At 54.8% G+C, this 23,233-nt stretch overlaps 1 protein-coding gene across 1 annotated transcript in view; it reads right to left on the bottom strand.

Annotated features, from left to right (window-relative positions):
* Window positions 1-11,761: 11,761 nt before the first annotated feature.
* Window positions 11,762-23,233, bottom strand: part of LOC140203673 (uncharacterized) — a 76,190-nt gene continuing 64,718 nt past the window's right edge. Inside the window, exons 8-12 of the mRNA XM_072269721.1 lie at window positions 22,484-22,538; window positions 19,260-19,319; window positions 16,691-16,851; window positions 14,020-14,146; window positions 11,762-12,132 (exon numbers count right to left, since the gene is read on the bottom strand). Coding sequence (XP_072125822.1) covers window positions 12,053-12,132; window positions 14,020-14,146; window positions 16,691-16,851; window positions 19,260-19,319; window positions 22,484-22,538 — 483 coding nt within the window. The 3' untranslated portion in view covers window positions 11,762-12,052. The remainder of the gene's footprint in view (window positions 12,133-14,019; window positions 14,147-16,690; window positions 16,852-19,259; window positions 19,320-22,483; window positions 22,539-23,233) is intronic.

Here is a 23,233-nt window from a genome sequence, read left to right as displayed (position 1 = left end):
CGTGATCAGGAGCTCTGATCAAGGCATAAGAGCGCTGACGGATCCACTGTCCCCGTCACCGTGAGGGGTTGAAGGTGTTGGGGATCTGGTTCAGAGGGGCCGAGGCGTGCGGGAACAACTGGCTAGAGCTGACTGCACTGCCAAGGTGAAACGGAAACTGCGACTGTGGGGAGGGCTCACGGCTCGCCCCGCTGCTGCTGACGTCCCAGCCGGAGACATCAACTGCGCCATTGATGCGGCTGGACAGCACCCCCAGACTCCTGATGGGAACGGTGAAGACAGCCCAGCTGCGAGACGCCTTTGGCACCCCCACAGGTGGAACACAGCCACAAAGCCACCTGGACACGATCAGACGGCTCAGCCCACTCACGGATCGACTTCCCCTTCCCCTCAGAGTCTCTCACGGTCAGGTCGACCGACGTCAAGCCGCTGTTCCTCTCTGACCACTGTCTTCTGCGAGCCACCTGTCACTTAGGAAGGCAGGAAGCTGAACATTAAGCTGCCGACGAGAGAGAATATTAGGGAACTCGACAAGGAGTACACAGGTTGGAGAACCTTGAAAGCCTTCTTTGATTCCTCGGTTCTCTGGTGGGAAGCCACCAAGGAGAACATGAAGAGATTCTTCATTCGCAAGGATTTCCAGAAAGCGAGGCGGGAGCAAAGGGAACTCAGTTGCAACAACTTCTCCTTCTGCAGTCCAAGGGGCTGTGGTGGATGTCAGGGAAGATTTGCGAGAGGTAAAGGGCCGATAAGCCCGATACTTCGCCGCCGAATCCTCCAAGATCATCTTCCGATCAAGGGTCCAAACCGTGGAGCAGGACGGACGTGCTGACGCTTCTTCTTCCAGAAGGTGCACAGGGGGAGCTCTGTGATCCAGAGCCTTAAGGAAGAGGACGGCCCAGTCGCGTCCTCGCAGACGGACATATTGAGGATCTGCACGTCCTTCTGTGCCGGTTTGTACGACGAAAAGGCTACAGCTTCCTGCAACTTCCAGTCGTCTATCACGCAGGTCTTAGACGACGGCAAGCGGGAGAGTCTGGATCAGCCTCTGACCCTGGACGAGCTGACTGGCTGCATACGTTCTTTTGGGTCGAATAGGGCTCCCGGAGGCGACGGCCACTAATAGGTAGGGCTAACTTAAGCAACCCCTAGTGGTCGACACCGCCGAGTATACTTAGCAACGTCTGCGTGGTCCCTGAAGCAGGCGATCGACCGTGGACTGGCTAGGGTGGAGGTCCTTCGCGCCGGTTCCTGAACCTCTGACATAGGGGAGTTGTATGGAGGGGGAGCCGGTAGTCCCAATGCGGCCGTCATCATTAAATCGTCTGTTTCACTATTGGGTGCCGATGGGGCACTGGCCGGTACGAGGGGTCGGGTATAAAGTCCCGGGGCAGCTTTCGTTTCAGCCACAGCCTTCTCTGTTTCAGGCTGCTTACTCTCCTGTTTCTTTCGAGGTTGGCGTCTTTTAGCCACCTCCTTCCATCGTTTAAAACATTTTAACATGTAATCAACATCTCAATTGGGGTCGCCGTCCCCATTTCGGGTGGCGTCCTCCCAGTGTTGGATTAGACTCAAATGAAAACTTCCCCCATACGGCCGATCCCCCATGTGACCGCTCATACAAATCACTACTGAACGTTACCGCATAACCATCATCCCCGATCTCTCTAATTACCGTATCGGCCGGGGTCCAGGCGGAACCAGGGGGTCTCCTAACTGCTGGCGGTGCCGTTTTACCTGTTTAGTAGTTTTGGCGGTCTTTTTTCCTACCTGCAGTTGAGTATTGAAAGCCCTCGTTTTACCTCCGGACCTCTTCGGTTTACTGGCAGGATCCGCGCTGGGGGGGTGATCGACTGCCGGCAGTTCCCATTTTTCCTGTTTAGGATTTTAATTTCAGTTAAAACAGCACAAAGTCTCTTTATACGCACTATGAACACAATGAGCGCTCACTGAATCTCCATCTACGAAACTGGAAATCTCCCACCCCGTTCAACTCGGGCAGGCCCTTGTTTTAATGCGGACGCCACTCCCCCACCCCACCCCTTCAGCTAAATCAGTCCCTTATTTTCATTCGTTTTAAGAGTTTATGGTCATGTTACCGTGGGGAGTCTCCACCGCCACCAGAACTCTGATTTTTAGGTTATGCATAGATCATATTTATACTGCAAGACAAACAACTTCACATAACTTTGTTAAGCATCCCACGGTCAGTACATGATCAATGGTTTAAAAGACAGGTCAATTATCTCTCGGCGCGAGTCTAACAGTCCTCTTTGTTCCCTGTTATCAGGGCTCATGATTTACTTCTGAGAGCGAATCTCTGTTTTCCTGTCATCAGGACTCATAACTTACCCCCGGACGCATCCTCCCTCCTGGTTCCAGGGGTTTAATATGCTGTTCATTTTAATTCCTGGCGCTACGCTTATCATCCAAGGTTTTTCCCGACTCGCATCGGCAGCCTTAAGTCCAGCTGCTCCAGAATGGTCAAGTATCCCAGCATACACCAGCTTTAACCATTTCCACCACATAAAATAACCCTTTCATTCCCGGAATCATTCTTGTGAACCTCTTCCAATCCCTCTCCAATGTCAACGCATCCTTTCTTAGATAAGGGACCAAAACTGTTCGCAATACTCCAAGTGAGGCCTCACCAGCACCTAATAAAGCCTTAACATTACATCCGTGTTTTTATATTCTAGTGCTGTCGAAATGAATGACAAGATTGCAGTTCCCTTCCTCACCAATCAAATCAACCTGCAAGTTAACCTTAGAGAATCCTGTAGAAGGACTGGCAAGTGCCTTGAGAACATAGAATAGTACAGCACAGTACAGGCCCTTCTGCCCACAATGTTGTGCCGACCCTCAAACCCCGCCTCCCATATACCCCCCCCACCCACCTTAAGGACTGCCAAGTGCATTTGCATCTGAGATTTTGAACTTTCTGTCCTTTTAGAAAATAGTTTATGCTTTTGTTCTTTCTACAAAAGTGAATGACCAAACACTTCCCTGCACAATATTCCATCTGCCACTTCTTTGCCCATACTCCAAATCTGTCTCAGTTCTTCTGTTGACTCCCTGCTTCCTCAACACTACCTGCCTCTCCACCTATCTTTGTCTCACAAACTTGTCCACAAAGCCATCAATTCGATCATCCAAATCATTGACATAAAACTAAAAAGAAGTGCTCCCAACACCAACCCCTGCAGAACACCAGGAGTCACCAGCAAAGTAAGGAGGTATGGGATCCAAAGGGACATTGCTTTGTGGATCCTGAACTGGCTTGGCCACAGAAGGGAAAGAGTGGTTGTAGACGGGTCATATTCTGCATGGAGGCCAGTGACCAGTGGTGTGTCTCAGGAATCTGTTCTGGGACCCCGACTCTTTGTGATTTTTATAAATGACCTGGATGAGGAAGTGGAGGGATGGGTTAGTAAATTTACTGATGACACAAAGGTTGGGGGTGTTGTAGATGGTGTGGAGGGCTGCCAGAGGTTACACCGGAACGTTGATAGGATGCAAAACTGGGCTGAGAAGTGGCAGATGGAATTCAACCCAGATAAGTGTGAGGTGGTTCATTTTGGTAGGTCAAATATGATGGTAGAATATAGCATTAATGGTAAGACACTTGGCAGTGTGGAGGATCAGAAGGATCTTGGGGTCCGAGTCCATACGACACTCAAAGCTGCTACACAGGTTGACTGAACTCCCTGCCACCATTCAGGTCTCATCACATACGAGACCAAAACTAGCGGGCAGAGACTCAGATGGAGAGAGTCCAGAAGAAGTGCGCGAGGATGATTCCGGGAATGAAGGAGTTAACATACGAAGGGCGTTTGGCAGCTTTGGGCCTGTCCTCACTGGAGTTTAGAAGAATGCGGGGTGGGTGGAGGGTGGGAGGGATATCATTGACACATACCGGATGATGAAAGGACTGGATAGGGTGGATATAGAGAGTCTGTTTCCTATGGTAGGAGTATCCAGAACCCGAGGGAACAGCCTCAAAATTGAGGGTCTGTCTTTCAGAACAGAGGTAAGGGGCACTTTTTTTAGCCAGAGAGGAGCGAATCTGTGGGATGCTCTGCCACAGACTGCGGTGGAGGCCAAGTCCAGGCGTGTATTTAAAGCGGAAGTTGATCCGTTTCCTGAACGATCAGGGCATCAAATGGCCAAATTCTGCTCCTATGTCTTATGGTCTTTATGGACAGGAGAATGATTTAAAAAGGACCCGATGGAACTTGGACAAGCAGAGGTTGATCAGTCTACCAGAAGAAGTGGTTGAGGCAGGTACAAAGATATAATTAAACAGCACTTGGACAGATTTGTAGAGGGCAGGGCTTTGAGGATACGGGCTGAAATTGGGACGATCTGGGTCAGCATGGAATTGGTGGGCTGAAGGGCCTTTATCTGTTATATTGCTCAATGAACCGATCTCAGCAATCCCCTTCCTCCAGCCCTGTCACAGCAGTTTCCTCACTGACATTAACCCCATTCTCTCTCATCGTCCCTCAGAGACTCCAAACTCCCCTACTGGCCTGTCACAGACCGTATCCTCATTGACATTAACCCCATTCCCTCTCACTGTCCCTCAGCAATCCACCTCTGCTAGTGCCCTATGTCCTCCATTGATAATAACCCCTCTCCCAGCTCCCTAATATCATCCCTCAGTGACCCCTCTCCCCCATCGCCCTGTATCACTGACTGTATCCCCACCGACAATAACCCCGTGATGTGATGAACGAGGCGAACCCAAACACAGGACACAGGCACGGAGATTGAGTTAGGATGCTGACGCGGGCGTGAGCGTTGAACAGCAAACAGGAGGGATCTTGACACGGAGAGACGGAGTTTCACAGGTAATCTTCGGAACTGTAGCAAAACTTAGAACACGCGGAGAGCCCATAGTAAGCGGCTGGGAAACGTTAATTACCACACAGGCAAAACCAACGATCTGACAACTAGTGGTTGTAATGCCGGGGTTCTTATGCTGCAGGTCCTGATGGCAACCGGGTGTGCCGTCATCAAAGAGAATTAGGAGCAAATGGGAAATTAACGGTCGGAACCACGGCAGAATCAAAGGAAATTAGATGAAAATAGGGAATTAACGATCGGGACCATGAAAGGAAACGGCCCCCCGCCCTCAACTTGAGCCTCCAGGCGAACCACCAGGCTTGGCCGGATTGTCTCGATGGAAATCATGGATGAGGGAAGGGTCCAGGATGAAGGAGCGGATAAGCACATCTCTCCTTCATTCTTAAGGGGGATGTCTGTTGACGAGAGCCAAACCTTTTGCCCAAGCCGATAACTGGGTGCAGGAACTTGATGGCGATCGGCAATCCTCCGGTTGCGGTCGGCTGAGCGGAGCAGGGCCGCGCCTGCATCCTCCCAGACCTGGCGGCACCGGCGGAGATGGGCCTGAACTGAAGGCACAGCAACGTGCAGGAAACAGAGGGAGCATTGGAAGGGCGACATTCCGGTGGCGGTACTGACCAGGGAATTGTGGGCGTACTCTACCCAAGCGAGATGGGAGCTCCAGGATGAAGGATTGTTGGCGGTTATGCAGTGCAATGCTGCTTCCAAATCCTGGACTGCCCGTTCTGTTTGACCGTTAGTCTGCGGGTGGAAGCCGGAAGACAGACTTACTGAGGCTCCAAGGGCTTGAGAAAAGGATCTCCAGACTTGAGAGATGAATTGGGGGCCACGGTCAGAAATAATGTCAGAGGGAATTCCAGGAAGGTGGAAGATGTGACGAACAAGGAGGTCGGCTGTTACACGGGCTGTAGGGAGTTTGGGAAGGGCTACGAAGAGCGCGGCTTTGGGAAAGCGGTCCACCACGGTGAGTACAGCAGTGTTCCCATGTGAAGGGAGTAGTCTAGTAACGAAATCCAGCGCAATGTGAAACCAGGGGCGGCTAGGCACAGGGAGGGGACGAAGCAGCCCAGTGGGTGGTCGATGGGAGGCTTTTCCGCGGGCACATACAGAACAGGCAGAGACGAAGGAACGAGTGTCAGCATCTATGGAGGGCCACCAGACATGTCGCTTCAGAAGGGACAGAGTTCGATCGATCCCGGGATGGCGGGCGAAAAGAGAGGTAGGCCCCCACTGGAGAACCCGAGACCGAACAGAATCCGGCACGAAGAGGCGATTGGAGGGTCCATTGCCTGGGTCAGGTCAGCTTGAGTCCGTTGGGCCTCTTTGACTCTGGATTCGATCTCCCAGGAGAGGGCAGCCATAACACAGGATGGTGGAAGGATGGTCTCGGCGTTGGGGAGGCCCTCCTCGGAGACGTATTGACGAGACAGAACATCGGGCTTCCCGTTCTTGGACCACCTCTGCTGGAACCTTAGTGAACCTGAAATGGGCAAAAAAATAACGCCCAACGGGCTTGGTGGGATTTCAGGCGTTTGGCGGTTTGGATGTCTGCGAGGTTCTTGTGGTCTGTCCAGCCGATGAATGGATGTTCCGCTCCCTCCAGTCAGTGCCTCCACTCCTCCAAAGCGAGTTTGACGACCAGTAACTCCCGGTTCCCTACGTCGTGGTTCCGTTTGGCGAGAAAAGAAGGCGCAGGGATGGAGTTTTCTGTCTGGGCCGGAGCGTTGGGAGAGGACCGCTCCCACCCCAGAGTCACAGGCGTCGACTTCCACAATGGGTGGGCGAGAGGGGTCTGCTTGGACCAGGATGGGAGCGGAGGCGAAACACCTCTTCAGCTCCGAGAAGGCTGAGTCCGCTTCGGGGGTCCAGTGAAAAGGGGTCGCAGGAGAGCTGAGTCGAGCGAGGGCGCTGCCACCCGGCTGTCATCCCTGATGAAGCGACGGGAGAAGTTTGCCAACCCCAGAAATCGCTGGAGTTGTTTGAGTGGCGTGGGTTTTGGCCACTCCGCCACCGCCCGGATCTTTTCGGGATCCGCCCTCACTTGCCCGCTCTCGATGATATACCCCAAGAACCTGACAGAAGGGACATGCACTTCTGTGCCTTAACGAATAGTTTGTTCCCCCAAAGCCTGTGCAGAACCTGACGGACATGGTGGATGTGTTCCTGAAGACTGCGGGAGAAGATTAAGATGTCGTCCCAATAAACGAAAACGAAACGGTTAATAAAGTCCCGAAGGACATCGTTTGCCAAGGCTTGGAAGACGGCGGGAGTATTGGTGAGACCGAATGGCACGACCAGGTATTCGAAGTGACCAAGAGGGGTGTTAAAAGCTGTTTTCCACTCATCCCCCTCCCTTATCCTGACCAGAGAGAAAATGGTGGCTCCGAGAAGGGGTTGGAAAGCAGAGTTGATAAGGGGCATTGGATACTTATTCTTTCTGGTGATGCTGTTCAGGCCACGGTAGTCAATGCAGGCCGCAGTGAGCCGCCTCTCCTCCTCACAAGGAAGAAACCCGCGCCTGCAGGGGAGATGAGAGTCGGAGAATGCCAGCCGCGAGAGAGTCATTCAGGTAAGCCTCCATTGCTTCCCTTTCTGCCCGGGACAGGTTATACAGCCGGCTGGTGGGTAGAGGGGCTCCGGGGAGAAGGTCAATGGCGCAATCGTAAGGGCGGTGTGGAGGCAGGGAAAGGGCCGGTTGTTTACTAAACACTTCTCCCAGGTGGTGATACTCTGCTGGAACCTTGGATAAGTCAGGGGTTTCAAAGGCAGACGAGGTCACGGTGACTCTCTCAGGGGAAGGGCCGACTGTAGACAAGTTGGGTGACAGAACGGACTCCAGCTGGCTATCTCCCCAGTGGACCAGTCAATGTGGGGGTTATGGCGGCTTAACCAAGGGTACACAAAAACTATAGGAGCTTGGATCTGCATCCGGGTTTGAGGGACAGAAGGGAATGGTGTCTGACTCACCAGGGTTCCCCGCTCTACTGGTGAGCCCTCCCTTTTGGCCGAAGGGAACAGGTAGCACGGAAGTGGCCGGACTGGCCGCAACAGAGATATTTCCCTGCTCTCAATCTCCGGAGTCGCTCTGTGAGAGAAAGGCGGTTCCGTCCCAGCTGCATGGGTTCCTCTCCCGGGGTGGGGGAAACGGCTGGACTGGGAGCTATTCTAGGAGCGGGAGGGGAAGAGAGGCTAGGGCTGGTGGGAGACGGTAAAGAGTGTCGTGGAGTGGCCAAAGGTAGTGGACGACCAGTTCTCTCCCTATGGCGTTCTCGAAGACGATTGACCAACCTGGTGGCTCGGGAGATCAAACAACCCAGGCTCTTGGTGTCAACCCTTGCCGCCAACTCGTCCTCCACCAGGTCGCTGAGACCTTTTCGAAATACCCCTTGGAGTGCCTCATCATTCCACCCCGAGTCGGCCACTAACATCCGGAATTCCACGGAATATTCGGCAACACTGTGTCAGCCCTGACGGAGAGTGAGGAGTCGCTTAGCGGTGTCTTTACCATGGACGGGGTGGTGAAAGATCTTTCTCATTTCTGTGATAAAGGTGGGGAATGAAGAGCAGATAGCCGGGTGATTATCCCCAACAGCTGTAGCCCACGCTAAGGCACTTCCCCGCAACAACCCCGTGATATAACCCATCTTCGACTTGTCTGTGGAGTACGTGGATGACTGCTGTTCCAACGTCAAGGAGCATTGCAGAAGAAGGGACCGGCACTTCCCCAAATCCCCAGTATAGTGCTCTGGTTCAGGTATGTGTGGCTCTTTTGGCGGGGGTGTTGCTGACACGTAGGGGGTTGCCACTACTGGCTGTCTGGGCTGGTTAGACAAAATTCCAGGAGTGGATCGGGTAAGATGAACGGATACTCGGTCCACCTGGTCAGCGATCTTCGTTACGTCAGCGGACAGGGATCGGAGGTTCCCCATGACCTCCCGGAGGAGTTGGTCGTGCAGACCCAGTTGGGAGCCCTGGCTGGTGAAGGCTTGTTGCAGGGTATTCGTATTCGCTGGGTCCATTGTGACAAGATCGTTCTGTTGCAATGAACGAGGCGAACCCAAACGCAGGACACAGGCACGGAGATTGAGTTAGGATGTTGACGCGGGCGTGAGCGTTGAACAGCAAACAGGAGGGATCTTGACACGGAGAGACGGAGTTTCACAGGTAAACCTCGGAACTGGAGCAAAACTGAGAACACGCGGAGAGCCCACAGTAAGCGGCTGGGAAACGTTAATTACCACACAGGCAAAACCAACGATCTGGCAACTAGTGGTTGTAATGCCGGGGTTCTTATGCTGCAGGTCCTGATGGCAACCGGGTGTGCCGTCATCAAAGCAAATGGGAAATTAACGGTCAGAACCACAGCAGAATCAAAGGAAATTAGAGAAAATAGGGAATTAACGATCGGGACCGTGACACCCAGCTCCCTCACACCGTCCCTCAGTGACCCCTCTCCCCCAGCACCCCGTGTCACTGACTGTATCCCCACTGACAATAACCCAATTCCCTCACACCGTCCCTCAGTGACCCCTCTCCCCCAGCACCCTGTGTCACTGACTGTATCCCCACTGACAATAACCCAGCTCCCACACACCGTCCCTCAGTGACCCCTCTCCCCCAGCACCCTGTGTCACTGACTGTATCCCCACTGATGTTAACCCAGCTCCCATACACCGTCCCTCAGTGACCCCTCTCCCCCAGAGCCCTGTGTCACTGACTGTATCCCCACTGACGACAACCCAGCTCCCTCACACCGTCCCTCAGTGACCCCTCTCCCCCAGCGCCCTGTGTCACTGACTGTATCGCCATTGCCGATAATCCCGCTTCCACACTCCTTCCTCCACCTCCACCTCCTGATACCCCAGAGCAGGTGAACCACGTGCTTGCCACTGGCAGACCTTCTCACAAGGTTGAACCGCAGCCTTACCCGCGTCCCAGCAACTTCCATTGCAGATGGGCCTTGTTTTCTCGCCCGTTCCGTCAGCACAGCTGTGGAAGTCGATAAATATAACAGCATCGCTAATCCGGAGGCTGCCCCCGCGGGAACCACGTCCCAGTCACTGGACGTCTGACGTGTCCTGGGATCTGACGCACGGAGAGCGGCTGCGAGACACCCCCTCCTTCCTCTGAGCGGAGCCGCACACCGTCCACAGTGTCAGCCGGATCCAAGTGCCCAGGGATGTAGTGTCGGCAATGCAGCGTGAATTACACACAGCAGCCCAATGCAGTCTGCCGCCGGTTCCAGGCACACCTGGGGGCAGGGTCAGACACAGAGAATCTCTCGCCACTGTCCCGTCACACACTGCCAGGGACAGGGTGAGGCTCCCTCCACACGGTCCGTCACACACTCCCAGGGACAGGGTCAAACACAGAGAATCTCTCGCCACTGTCCCGTCACACACTCCCAGGGACAGGGTGAGGCTCCCTCCACACCGTCCGTCACACACTCCCAGGGACAGGGTCAGATACAGAGAATCTCTCCCCGCCGTCCCGTCACACACTCCCAGGGACAGGGTGAGGCTCCCTCCACACCGTCCGTCACACACTCCCAGGGACAGGGTCAGACACAGGGTGAGGATCCCTCCACACCGTCCCGTCACACACTCCCAGGGACAGGGTCAGACACAGAGAATCTCTCCCCACTGTCCCGTCACACATTCCCAGGGACAGGGTGAGGCTCCCTCCACACCGTCCGTCACACACTCCCAGGGACAGGGTCAGACACAGAGAATCTCTCCCCGCCGTCCCGTCACACACTCCCAGGGACAGGGTGAGGCTCCCTCCACACGGTCCGTCACACACTCCCAGGGACAGGGTCAGACACAGGATGAGACTCCCTCCACACCGTCCCGTCACACATTCCCAGGGACAGGGTCTGACACAGGATGAGACTCCCTCCACACCGTCCTGCCACACACTCCCACGGGGGTCGGGGTGTTTATGAACGGGATTATCCGAAGAGGGCGGGCGGCCGGTGTCTGTACTATGACCACAGTGGTCTGATGTGCCTGTACTCGATACAGCTCAACCGCCTTCTCGACTCAGCCAGTGGTGTCAGACAGCCGAACTTGTGGTGGTGTTCCTGTGGTCAGAGGCACTGCCTGACAGCTCTAGAAATGTGACTTTGATCCCCACCTCTGCCACTGTGAGTGAGAGAAAGAGAGTGACCGACAGACAGATTTGAGAGCCGGTGGTTTAATGCTGTGAGTTGTCCCCACCCTGCTGTGTGGGTGAGGGATAGAATCTGGGGGGAGTGGGTACAACGGAAGAGGTTACAAGGGAAATGGGTTTGCTTTGTGAGACAGCACAGACTGGATGGATCCAGCCACTCATTTCTGTGTGGTACGTGGTCACAGTGAGGGGCACTCGGATTTATTTGGGACAGAGGGTCACATGTGGCATTGCCTGCCACAGTTGTTAACACAAAGTGTCTGAGGTGCAGGGGGACCGAGGGTCGCCATCCACGTCACCGGAACACCTCTGCTTTCTGAGAAGTTTGCATCGATTCAGCACACCGGCAAATCCTTTTACAGACATTGCTAGTGGCATGGAAACACCAATGCCCGGGACTGGAGAGTCCACATAAAGTGGAGCAAACAGCCCAGCCCGTCACAGGCAAAGCCCTCCCCACCATTGAGCACATCAACAAGGAGCGCTGGCACAAGGAAGCAGCATCATTCAGCAAGTACCCCCATCATCCAGGTCGTGGTCTCTTCCCACTACTTCCATCAGGCGGGAAGTACGTGAGCCACAGGTCCCACACCACCAGGATCAGCAACAGTTATCACCCCTCAACCATCAGTCTCCTGAACCAGTGTGGACAACTTCACTCACCCCAACTCTGAACCGAGTCCATAACCTGTCGACTCACTTTAAAGAATTCTATAACACATGTTCTCAAATGTATTTATTTTTCGCAGCACAATTTGTCTTTTTTTACGTGTTGGCTCTTTGTCGTCTTTGTTTATGTATAATTTTTCATAAATTCTAGTGAATTTCTTAACTATCCTGCAAATGCTGCAGAAAGCAAATCTCCAGGTAGAATACGGAGAGCAGTAAAATTACTTTGACTTTGAGCAAGCTACAGTTCAGAGAAGGCGGCCACTGTGGTGACAGCTCACAGTGGCAGGGACACAGGCAGAGACAACAGCGTGTCGGATACACAGATTCATCAAGAATTCCCTTACAGTCCGAGTGTCTCAGGTAGAACAGAGGTTTTCAGAAGCCGGTTTCCTGCTTTCACACACTCCATGAGGTCCGCACCTGGGGGAGGGGGTGGTGGGAGAGGGGGCAAGTGTTAAAATAACTGTTAGTCCAGGGCAGGGAGATCAGTGTGATGGGATAGAACAAGGAAAAGGACAGGACTGAGTGACACGGGTCAGTGTACAGATATCCCCCTGAGGGAGAGGACTGAGGGACACTGGTCAGTGTACAGATATCCCCCCGAGGGAGAGGGACTGAGGGACACCGGTCAGTGTACAGATATCCCCCTGAGGGAGAGGGACTGAGGGACATCGGTCAGTGTACAGATATCCCCCTGAGGGAGAGGGACTGAGGGACACTGGTCAGTGTACAGATATCCCCCTGAGGGAGAGGGTCTGAGGGACACCGGTCAGTGTACAGATATCCCCCTGAGGGAGAGGGTCTGAGGGACACCGGTCAGTGTACAGATATCCCCCCGGGGGAGAGGGACTGAGGGACACCGGTCAGTGTACAGATATCCCCCTGAGGGAGAGGGACTGAGGGACACTGGTCAGTGTACAGATATCCCCCTGAGGGAGAGGGACTGAGGGACACTGGTCAGTGTACAGATATCCCCCTGAGGGAGAGGGTCTGAGGGACACCGGTCAGTGTACAGATATCCCCCTGAGGGAGAGGGTCTGAGGGACACCGGTCAGTATACAAATATCCCCCCGGGGGAGAGGGACTGAGAGACACCAGGCAGTGTACAGATATCCCCCTGAGGGAGGGGGCCTGAGGGACACCGGTCAGTGTACAGATATCCCCCTGAGCCGATATCAGCAATCTGCGCCAAAAAAAATGTCTACTCTGGGTGAAGAAAGTATCGTCTATCTGACCTGTTCCACTCGTAGCTTTATAAACTTTATCAGGTGTCCCCACAGCCTTCTGGGGAAACAACCCAAGCCTGTCCAACCTCTCCTTGTAGCACATCCCCTCTCAACTGGGCAGCATCCCGGTGAATCTCTTCTGCACCCTCTCCAAAGCCTGTCGATCCTTTCTGTCATCTGTGTGACCAGATCTGCACACAATATTCCAAGTGTGGCCTCACCAAATCTTCATATAGGAGCAACACGACATCCTGACTCTTCCACTCTACCCCGTGAGCGATGAAAGCAAGCATTCCTTCCTACGCTATCTATCTGTCTGGTCACTATCAGTGAGCTGTGAACTTGGAGCCCAGTATCCCTCCCTACGTCGATGCTGTTGTTTCGGGCCCTGCCACTAACAGTGCACTTGTCCCCTATGTTTGACCTCTCAGACACTCGAATTAAACTGCATCTGCCATTTCTCTGTCCCGACCTGTAAATGATCTACAAAGCTGGGCACAACATGGTGTGCTGAAGGGACGGTACTGTGCTGTCGTGCTCCCTGTTATTAATGAACCCACATCCACCACTTCCACTGGCATCTCGTTCCACCCTTTGAGTGAAGACCCCTTCAGATTCACCTTTCACCCGAAACCTATCACCTCAAGTTCCACTCTCACCCAGTCAGAGGTGAAAAGGCCTGCATGCATTCACACTGTCTGAACCCCTCCATCTTGATCACAAAAATACCCCAGCACGTGAACATGGGTCTCACAGCTCTCACAATCCTCCATGTCCGTCTCCGGGATCCACTCACTCCCCTTGAGTTCCTTTCCTCTCTCCCACTGCCTAACCAGGGAGAGGTTCTCCTTCCAGAATGACAGCACCATCACCCCCTCCCACCCTGGTTCCATCCCTCGACCAACCCTATCCTGCCTCACCCCTGCCCCTCTCCTTTCATTACCAGCCTCTACCCTTCCCCACTCTCATCTCTGACACAGAGTCTCCACCAGAAACATCGCCCACCCTTCTCCCTGCACAGATCCGCCCGAACCCCTGAGCTGTTTAACTTGGCGCTCCGGCCATCACCCTCTGCCCTAACCTGCTCGGGCTTTGACCCAGGACAGGGCCTTCTTCACCAGCAGATCCCACTCGTCCTTGGAGTCGGCAGCAAAGGCGTTCAGCCAGATCACGGCCAAGATGGTGGTCCACAGAGTGAGGTCCATATCCTGAAAGTGGGAGAACAGGGGACAGGCACTGAGCAGGAGCCGGTCACAGACCCGTCAGACCATAAGACACAGGAACAGAATGAGCCTATCCAGGCCAATGAGACTGCTCGGGCATTCAATCATGACTGATTTATTTTCCCCCTCAAACCCAATCTCTTGCCTTCCCCATGTAACCCTTACACCCTGACTAATCAAAAACCTGTCAATGTCTGTTTTAAATATACTCAAAGACTTGGGCTCAATGGCCAACTGTGGCAGTCAATGTATGATTCAACACTCCCGGGGATGGGGTCATATGGGGTGAAACTCCTTCCAACACAGGGTGAGGCTCCCTCCATACCGTCCTGTCACACACTCTCAGGGACCGGGTCAGACACAGGGTGAGGCCTCCTCCACACCGTCCCATCACACACTCCCAGGGACAGGGTGAGGCTTCCTCTACACTGTCCCATCACACACTCACAGACACAGGGTGAGACTCCCTCCACAGAGTCCCATCACAGACTCTCCGGGGCAGAGTTATACTAACAAACTCCATACACAGGTCCCATGTCCTATTGAGAGTCAAAGAGTGATACACGCACAGACACAGGCCCTTCAGCCATTTGGTCTATGCTGACCGTCACACTCTCCCTGCTAGTTCCAGTTGGCTGTGTCCAGTCCATACTCCTGCATGCCCCTCTCCTCCATGTAATGCCTCTTAAATGTTGACATTTTACCCTCCTCCACTACTTCCTCTGGCAGCTCACTTCCCCCTTTTTCAAAGATCTTCTCAGCTCTCTTAAATCTCTCCCCTCTTATCCTGTCTCTGTTCTCCCAACCCGGGGGAAAAGTCTATGAGAATCCACCTTATCCATTCCCCTCTGTGAGGTCACCCCTCCCCCTCCTCCACTGCAAGGAACAAGGATCCATCATGGCTCCTGATGAAGATCCATTCCTCTGTAGCTCAGGCCTTCTGGTCCAGGCATCCAACGTTCCCGCTAATTTTTCTTCCCAGCTGCGCAGACCAACCATTGCTCTGAACAGGAAATGTTCACATGGCCTAAAAATCAGCTGCACTCTGAATCTTTTTTTTTGTGTGGAAGGCGTCAGTGTTTAGCAGATGGTTTATTAACAATAAGCTACAGACTTCCATTCTGTGTGTATTCTTGCAATTTGTAATAGCATTGTAACAGAAACACTGACAATGTAAATACATTGAAGTTCTAAAATGATTCCAATTAAAGGTTGTGGTATGTTTATTATTTAGAAAATTTATGGCTTATATTCATTAACACATAATATACTTGTGAAATTTCCTTTAATTAACAGACCAAATTACATTAGCATAATTACAAAATTATATTAGCATAATCTAAAAATTACACTAACATTATATCAATATTCCAGCTTGTGGCAACGAAGGCTATGTGCGTGGTAGCGTTTCAGTTACTGTACGGCTGCGTACCTGCGTGCATTAGAAAGAGAAGTGTAGGCAGCATTCTGATCATTTTTTCTGCACCCTCTGCAGCTTGACACTACCTTTCCCACAACAGGATACTCCAAGTGCGGTCTCAACAATCACTTGTTCAAATGCACCATCATGTCCCTACACCGAAACTTGATGCCCCCACCCTGACAGATGAAGGCCAGCATGCTAGACGCCGACTTTGCCACCTTGTCTACTTGTGTCTCCTCTTTCAGGGAAAGTTCCTCTCCCAGCCCCAGGTACAACATTGACTCCTCAACCTCTGTGCAGGCAAAACAATGTGCGTCCAGAGATAAGGGACTTTCTTAGCCCCAGTGCATGATGGGTTGGGCAGCTGCCATTACCCACTACAACTTGCCTCTGCCCCAGTCCAGCCCCATCTGTTGAAGTGTGGTCAGAGCACCAACCTCTGGTCAACATACCCTCACAGGTCAGGAACCACTCTCCCCCAACTAATGCTCGGGATCAGCTGAGTGGGACACGAGAGACAACCCTCCCCACATTGGAACAGCCTCTCTTCACGGCCATTAGGGCGAGCAGGCCATCACTGCTCTGTACAAATGGATGGGGTGGGAGGAGGAGGCTGCTCAGCCCCTCTCCCACATGCTCTCACCTCTACAAGACCATGGACTCACAGATATCCCCGGACTTGGCTCCCACTACCCTACAAGGGAGTGGGTTCCAAACACGGGCCCCGGCCCCGGTGACAGAAAACTCCCCTTCTTCATTGCAGATGGGCCCCTCCCTTCAGGGGTCACTGTGGGAGAATCTGGAATGAGGAAACACAGTTCCCACACCAACCCACTTATACCCCTTTCTCGGGATGGGAAGTACTTCAATCCAGCCCCCTCTCCCACATGGACACAAGTCCAGTTGTCTGACCTCTTCCCCAAGGACGACCCACCCAATCCAGGGACCAGTCCGATTGGCCTTCCCTGAACTGCTCCTGTCATGTTCACCGCCTCCCCTCAGTAAGGGGAATGATGCGGTCCGATGTGCGACCAGTGCGGTCTCCTTAGAGCCCAAGTAACTGAGGCACAACCTCCTGACACTGGGATCAGTCTCCTGGAGCTCACCTTCAGGGGCAGGCCTTCTCTGACCTGGCCAAGGCTCAGGCCCAGCAGTAACTCCAGGCCGGGGTCTGGAGTCCAGGATCCGTCTGCGTTCTGCAGCAAGATCAGCTTCAGCATTGGAGGCTCCTCTGGGGCAGGGAGCCCAAGTGACTCATCGTCAGCTGCTAAAGCAAAGGAAAAGGTTCAGCGGGAGTTACCTCCACCCAACACACCATTTTGTTGCAGGGTCTGGTCCTAACACGTTATAACCCTGAACTCTGTTTCCCCTCACTCACAGAAACCATTACAATCCCCGACCTCCTCACCCACAGAAACCATTACAACCCCCGACCCCCTCACCCACAGAAACCATTACAATCCCCGACCCCCTCACCCATGAAAACCATTACAATCGCCGACCCCCTCACCCACGGAAACTATTACAATCCCCGACCCCGTCACCCACAGAAAGGTACCGTTATAGCAGCACCAAACCCCCAACACAATCTCCTTGCCAACACAACAAATGAACAGGTCACCCAGCCACCCACTGTCCACAAGAAAACAGCAAAAAACTGAAGGAACCCAATCTTAAAGAGCAGTCCAATAATCACATCATAATCTATGAAGGGGAATAAACAGTCGACGGTTCTGTCCGGAACTCTTCATCACAACCAAAGGTTTAATTTTCATGGGAGAGTGTGAGAGAGTGTGTGCGAGTGAGCGAGCATGAAAATGTGCTCATTCGTTCAGTTTTGGTCACCCTGCCGAGAGGCAAGAATCCGTGTGGCTGGAAAGGCTGCAGGAGTGATTTACGAGGATTTTTTCGGGACACGAGGGATTGAGTTATATTGACTTGATTCCTTGGAGTGTAGGAGATTGCGGTGGACAAAATCATGAGGGACAGAGACAGGGTGAACACACTCAGTCTTTCTGCCCCAGGGTAGGGGAGAATAAAACTAGAGGACTCAGGTTTAAGGTGAGAGGGGAGCAGTTATGAGGGGACCTGAGGGACAACAGTTTTACCCAGAGGGAGGTGCCTATGTGGAATAAGCTGCTTGAGGAGGAGGTGGAGGTGGGAACAATCACCTTCAAAAGCCACTTGGACAGGTACATGGATAGCAGAGGATGCGGGAAGAGGTACTTGTTCAGGTAGGCTACGGGGTCAGCATGGATGTGTTGGGCTGAGTGGCCTCTTTCCTTGCTGTCTGACTCTGACTCCGTGCCCACTGTCCCCATCTCATCCATGTCTGCCACAGCCCGTCCCATCACTCCCCACCCCACCTACTGCCACCACTGTTTGCACCCCCTTGCAGAAACTGCAGTGATATACGACCCTGCAGACACTAACTGTATTCCAGATTGCCCCGGCTCTACACGGGAGCACATTTCCTCTGACTAAACCACCACCCCCCATCTCAAACTTTAATCCTTCAACCCACCAACTGTCCACAACTGGACCCCGACCCACTTCTGTTAACAGCCCCCAACCACATCCACCCCCCCAACGAGTCTCCTCCGCCCCCCCAACGAGTCTCCTCCACCCCCTCCCAACGAGTCTCTTCCACCCCCTCCCAGTCTCCTCCGCCCCCCCAATGAGTCTCCTCCACCCCCCGAGTCTTCTCCACCCCCCAACGAGTCTCCTCCATCCCCCGAGTCTCCTCCACCCCCCCAATGATTCTCCTCCACCCCCCCAACGAGTCTCCTCCACCCCCTCCCAACGAGTCTCCTCCACTCCCCCGAGTCTCCTCCACTCCCCCGAGTCTCCTCCACCACATCAACGAGTCTCCTCCACCACATCAACAAGTCTTCTCCACTCCCGCAAGGAGTCTCCTCCACCCCCTCAACGAGTCTCCTCCACCCCCCAACGAGTCTCCTCCACCCCCAACAAGTCTCCTCCACCCTCTGACTCTCCTCCACCCCCTCACAACGAGTCTCCTCCACCCCCCCACAACGAGTCTCCTCCACCCCCCAACGAGTCTCCTTCGCTCCCTCAATGAGTCTCCTCCACCTCCCTGAGTCTCCTCCACCCCCCAACGAGTCTCCTCCACCCCCCCACGAGTCTCCTCCACCCCCCCAACGAGTCTCCTCCAACCCCTCCCCAAACCAATCAACTGGGATCCCTCCGTTACACTGATCCACTGAAAGTGCACGGAGCTTTCACGGGGGTTGGGGGGGAGCGAGAAGGGGGGCAATTAGAGGGGGCGAGTTAGGAGGTGAGTATGGTGGTCAAGAAGTGGGGGGAGGGGAAGAGGGGGAGAACAGAGGGTTTGAGGGGGGGTTAAGGGGGTGGTCAAGAGGGGGAAAGGGGAAGTGGTGGAGAATATAGGGTTTCGAAAGGGATGGTTCGAGGGGGGGTTCGAGGGGGGGTTCGAGGTGGGGGTCCAAGAAGCGGGGGTTCCGAGAAGTGGGGGGATGAGAAGGAGGAGGCGAGACTGGGGTGAGTGGGAAAGCGGTGAGAAATGCAGGGCGAGAAGGGGGCACAAGAAGGGGGCGGGAGGTATTTGGGAGGCGGAGGTTGGCAGGGAGGTGGAGAAGGAGGGAGGGAGGGAGGAGAGAGTGACAGGGAGGCACGAGAAATGGTAGCACTCACCGTAACTGCTGCCAGGTATTCCCATGTGTCCAGGGGGTGGCGGAGGAGGCGGGCAACTCGCTGAGGGGAAGAGAGAGCGGAAAATGAATACATCGTCACAGGGTTAATGATACGGACAGAGGGTCGAGGGAAAGAGAGCGCAGGGGCAGAGAGTGGCAGGGAGGGTGAGGAGAGCGCAGTAGAGGAGGTGGGGAGGATGTTGGGAAGACAGTGGGGACAAAGGGAAGGGGTGAGAGTGGGAGGAGATGGGGAGAAAGACAGGAGGAGGAAGACGGAGAGGGAGGGAGACGGGGGAGGGAGACTGGTGAAGGATGGAGGGGGAGACTGATGGAAGGGGAGAGGATGGAGAGGGGTGAAGGGGGAGGGATGGACAGGGGCAGAGGGATGGTGAGGGGGAGGGGAAGGAGGCAGGGGAGATGGGGAGAGGCAGGCGAGTTGGTGCGAGGGTTGATGGGTGAAGGGAGAGGAGAGGTAAGTGGGGGTAAGAGGTGTAATAGGGCAAAGAGGGCTAAGAGTGCAAGGGGGAGAGAGTGGGGGTGTGTTTGATTGTGTGTGTGTGTGTGTGTGTGTGTGTGTGTGTGTGTGTGTGTGTGTGAGAGTGTGTGTGTGTGAATGTGTGTGTGTGTGTGTGTGTGTGTGTGTGTGTGTATGTCCCACCTGCCGAGAGGCAAGAATCCGTGTGACTGGAGGGATTGAGTTATATTGACCTGATTCCTTGGAGCAGAGGAGATTGCGGTGGACAAAATCATGAGGGACTCAGACAGGGTGAACACACTCAGTCTTTCTGCCCCAGGGTAGGGGAGAATTAAACTAGAGGACTCAGGTTTAAGGTGAGAGGGGAGCGGTTATGAGGGGACCTGAGGGACAACAGGTTGACCCAGAGGGAGGTGCCTATGTGGAATAAGCTGCTTGAGGAGGTGGTGGAGGTGGGAACAATCACCTTTAAAAGCCACTTGGACAGGTACATGGATAGGAGAGGATGCAGGCAAGAGGGACTTGTTCAGGTAGGCTATGGGGTCAGCATGGATGTGTTGGGCTGAGTGACCACTTTGATTGCTGTCTGACTCTGACTCCATGCCAACTGTCCCCATCTCATCCATGTCTGCCACAGCCCCTCCCATCACTCCCCACCCCACCTACTGCCTCCAGTGTTTGCACCTCCTTGCAGAAACTGCAGTGATATACGACCCTGCAGACACCAACTGTATTCCAGATTGCCCCGGCTCTACACGGGAGCACATTTCCTCCGACTAAACCACCTCCCCCCATCTAAAAACTTTAATCCTTCAACCCACCCACTGTCCACAACTGGACCCCGACCCACTTCTGTTAACAGCCCACAACCAGATCCAACCCCCAACGAGTCTCCTCCAACCCCCCCAATGAGACTCCTCCACCCCTCCCAACGAGTCTCCTCCACCTCCCGAGTCTCCTCCACCCCCACATGTCTCCTCCACCCCCTCAATGTGTCTCCTCCTCTCCCCTCAACGAGTCTCCTCCACCCCCCAATGAGTCTCCTCCGCTCCCCTCAACGAGTCTCCACCACGCCCCCAACGAGTCTCCTCCACCCCCTCCCAACGAGTCTCCTCCACACCCTCAACGAGTCTCCTCCACTCCCCTCAACGAGTCTCCTCCACCCCATCTACGACTCTCCTCCAATCCCCCAACGAGTCTCCTCCACTCCCCTCAACGAGTCTCTTCTACCCCCCGCAACGAGTCACCTCCACACCCCGAGTCTCCTCCACCCCCCCAACGAGTCTCCTCCACCTCCCCAAGTCTCCTCCACCCCGCAACAAGTCTCCCCCGTCCCCCCAACCAGTCTCCTCCACGCCCCGAGTCTCCTCTACCCCCCCAACGAGTCTCCTCCACCCCGCAACGAGTCTCCTCCGCCCCCCAGCCAGTCTCCTCCACCCCCCCAACGAGTCTCCTCCACCCCGCAATGACTCTCCTCCACCCCACCAACGAGTCTGCTCCACCGCCCGAGTCTCCTCCACCCCCCAGAACGAGTCTCCTCCACCCCCTCAGTGAGTCTCCTCCACCCCCCACAACGAGTCTCCTCCACCCCCCCAATGAGTCTCCTCCACCCCCCGAGTCTCCTCCACCCCCCCACAACGAGTCTCCTCCCAAAGGGTCTCCTCCACCCCCTCAACGAGTCTCCTCCACCCCCCGAGTCTCCTCCACACCCTCCCAAAGAGTCTCGTCCACTGCCCAACGAGTCTCCTCCACCCCCCAACGAGTCTCCTCCACTCCCCTCAACGAGTCTCCTCCACCCCCCAACGAGTCTCCTCCACCTCCACAATGAGTCGCCTCCAGCCCCCCGAGTCTCCACCCCTCCAACGAGTCTCCTCCACCCCCCAACGAGTCTCCTCTGCCCCCTCAATGAGTCTCCTCCACCCCCCAACGAGTCTCCTCCGCCCCCTCAATGAGTCTCCTCCACACCCCGAGTCTCCTCCATCCCTCAATGAGTCTCCTCCACCCCCTCCCAAAGAGTCTCCACCACTCCCCAACGAGTCTCCTCCACCCCTCCAACGAGTCTCCTCCTCCCCCTCAAAGAGTCTCCTCCACCCCCCCAAAGAGTCTCCTCCACCCCTCCCACGAGTCTCCTCCACCCCCCGAGTCTCCTCCGCCCCCCCAACGAGTCTCCTCCACCCCGCCCGAGTCTCCTCCGCACCCCCAACGAGTCTCCTCCACCCCCACAACGAGGCTCCTCCAACCCCCCGAGTCTCCTCCAACCCCTCCCCAAACCAATCAACTGGGATCCCTCCGTTACCCTGATCCACTGAAAGCGCACGGAGCTTTCACGGCGGGGGGGGGAGTGAGAAGGGGGGCAATTAGAGGGGGCGAGTTAGGAAGCGAGTAGGGTGGTCAAGAAGTGGGGAGAGGGGAAGAGGGGGAGAGGTGGGGGTTCGAGGGGGGGTTAAGGGGGTGGTCAAGAAGGGGGAAAGGGGAAAAGGTGGAGAGGATAGGGTTTCGAAAGGGATGGTTCGAGAGAGGTGGTTCGAGGTGGGGGTCCAAGAAGGGTGGTTCCGAGATGTGGGGGGACGAGAAGGGGGAGGCGAGAATGGGGTGAGCGGGAAAGCGGTGAGAAATGCAGGGCGAGAAGGGGGCACAAGAAGGGGGCGGGAGGTATTTGGGAGGCGGAGGTTGGCAGGGAGATGGAGAAGGAGGGAGGGAGGGAGGAGGGAGTGACAGGGAGACACGAGAAATGGTAGCACTCACCGTACCTGCTGCCAGGTATTCCCATTTGTCCAGGGGGTGGCGGAGGAGGCGGGCAATTCGCTGAGGGGAAGAGAGAGGGGAAAATGAATACATCGTCACAGGGTTAATGAAAACCGACAGAGGGTCGGGGGAAAGAGAGCGCAGGGGCAGAGAGTGGCAGGGAGGGTGAGGAGGGCGCGGGAGAGAGGGTGGGGAGGGTGTTGGGAAGACAGTGGGGACGAAGGGAAGGGGTGATAGTGGGGGGAGATGGGGAGAAAGACGGGGGAGGAAGACGGAGAGGGAGGGAGACGGGGGGAGGGAGACTGGTGAAGGATGGAGAGGGGAGACTGATGGAAGGGGAGAGGGTTGAGAGGGGTGAAGGGGAGGGATGGACAGGGGCAGAGGGATGGTGAGGGGGAGGGGAAGGAGGCAGGGGAGATGGGGAGAGGCAGGGGAGTTGGTGCGAGGGTTGATGGGAGAAGGGAGATGGGAGGTAAGTGGGGGTAAGAGGTGTAATAGGGCAAAGAGGGCTAAGAGTGCAAAGGGGAGAGGGCGGGGGTGTGTTTGTGTGAGTGTGTGTGAGTGTGTGTGTGTGTATGTGTGTGTGTGAGTGTGTGACTGTGTGACTGTGTGAGTGTGTGAGTGTGTGTGTGTGTGTGTGTGTGTGTGTGTGTGTGTGTGTGTGTGTGTGTCTGTGTGTATGTCCCACCTGCCGAGAGGCAAGAATCCGTGTGGCTGGAAAGGGTGCAGAAGTGATTTACGAGGATGTTTTCAGG

This window comes from Mobula birostris, chromosome 10, assembly GCF_030028105.1.
Source record: "Mobula birostris isolate sMobBir1 chromosome 10, sMobBir1.hap1, whole genome shotgun sequence".
Classification (NCBI taxonomy): Eukaryota; Metazoa; Chordata; class Chondrichthyes; order Myliobatiformes; family Myliobatidae; genus Mobula; species Mobula birostris.
The sequence above is the reverse complement of the archived record's forward strand: the minus strand, read 5'-3'. Positions and strand labels throughout refer to the sequence as shown.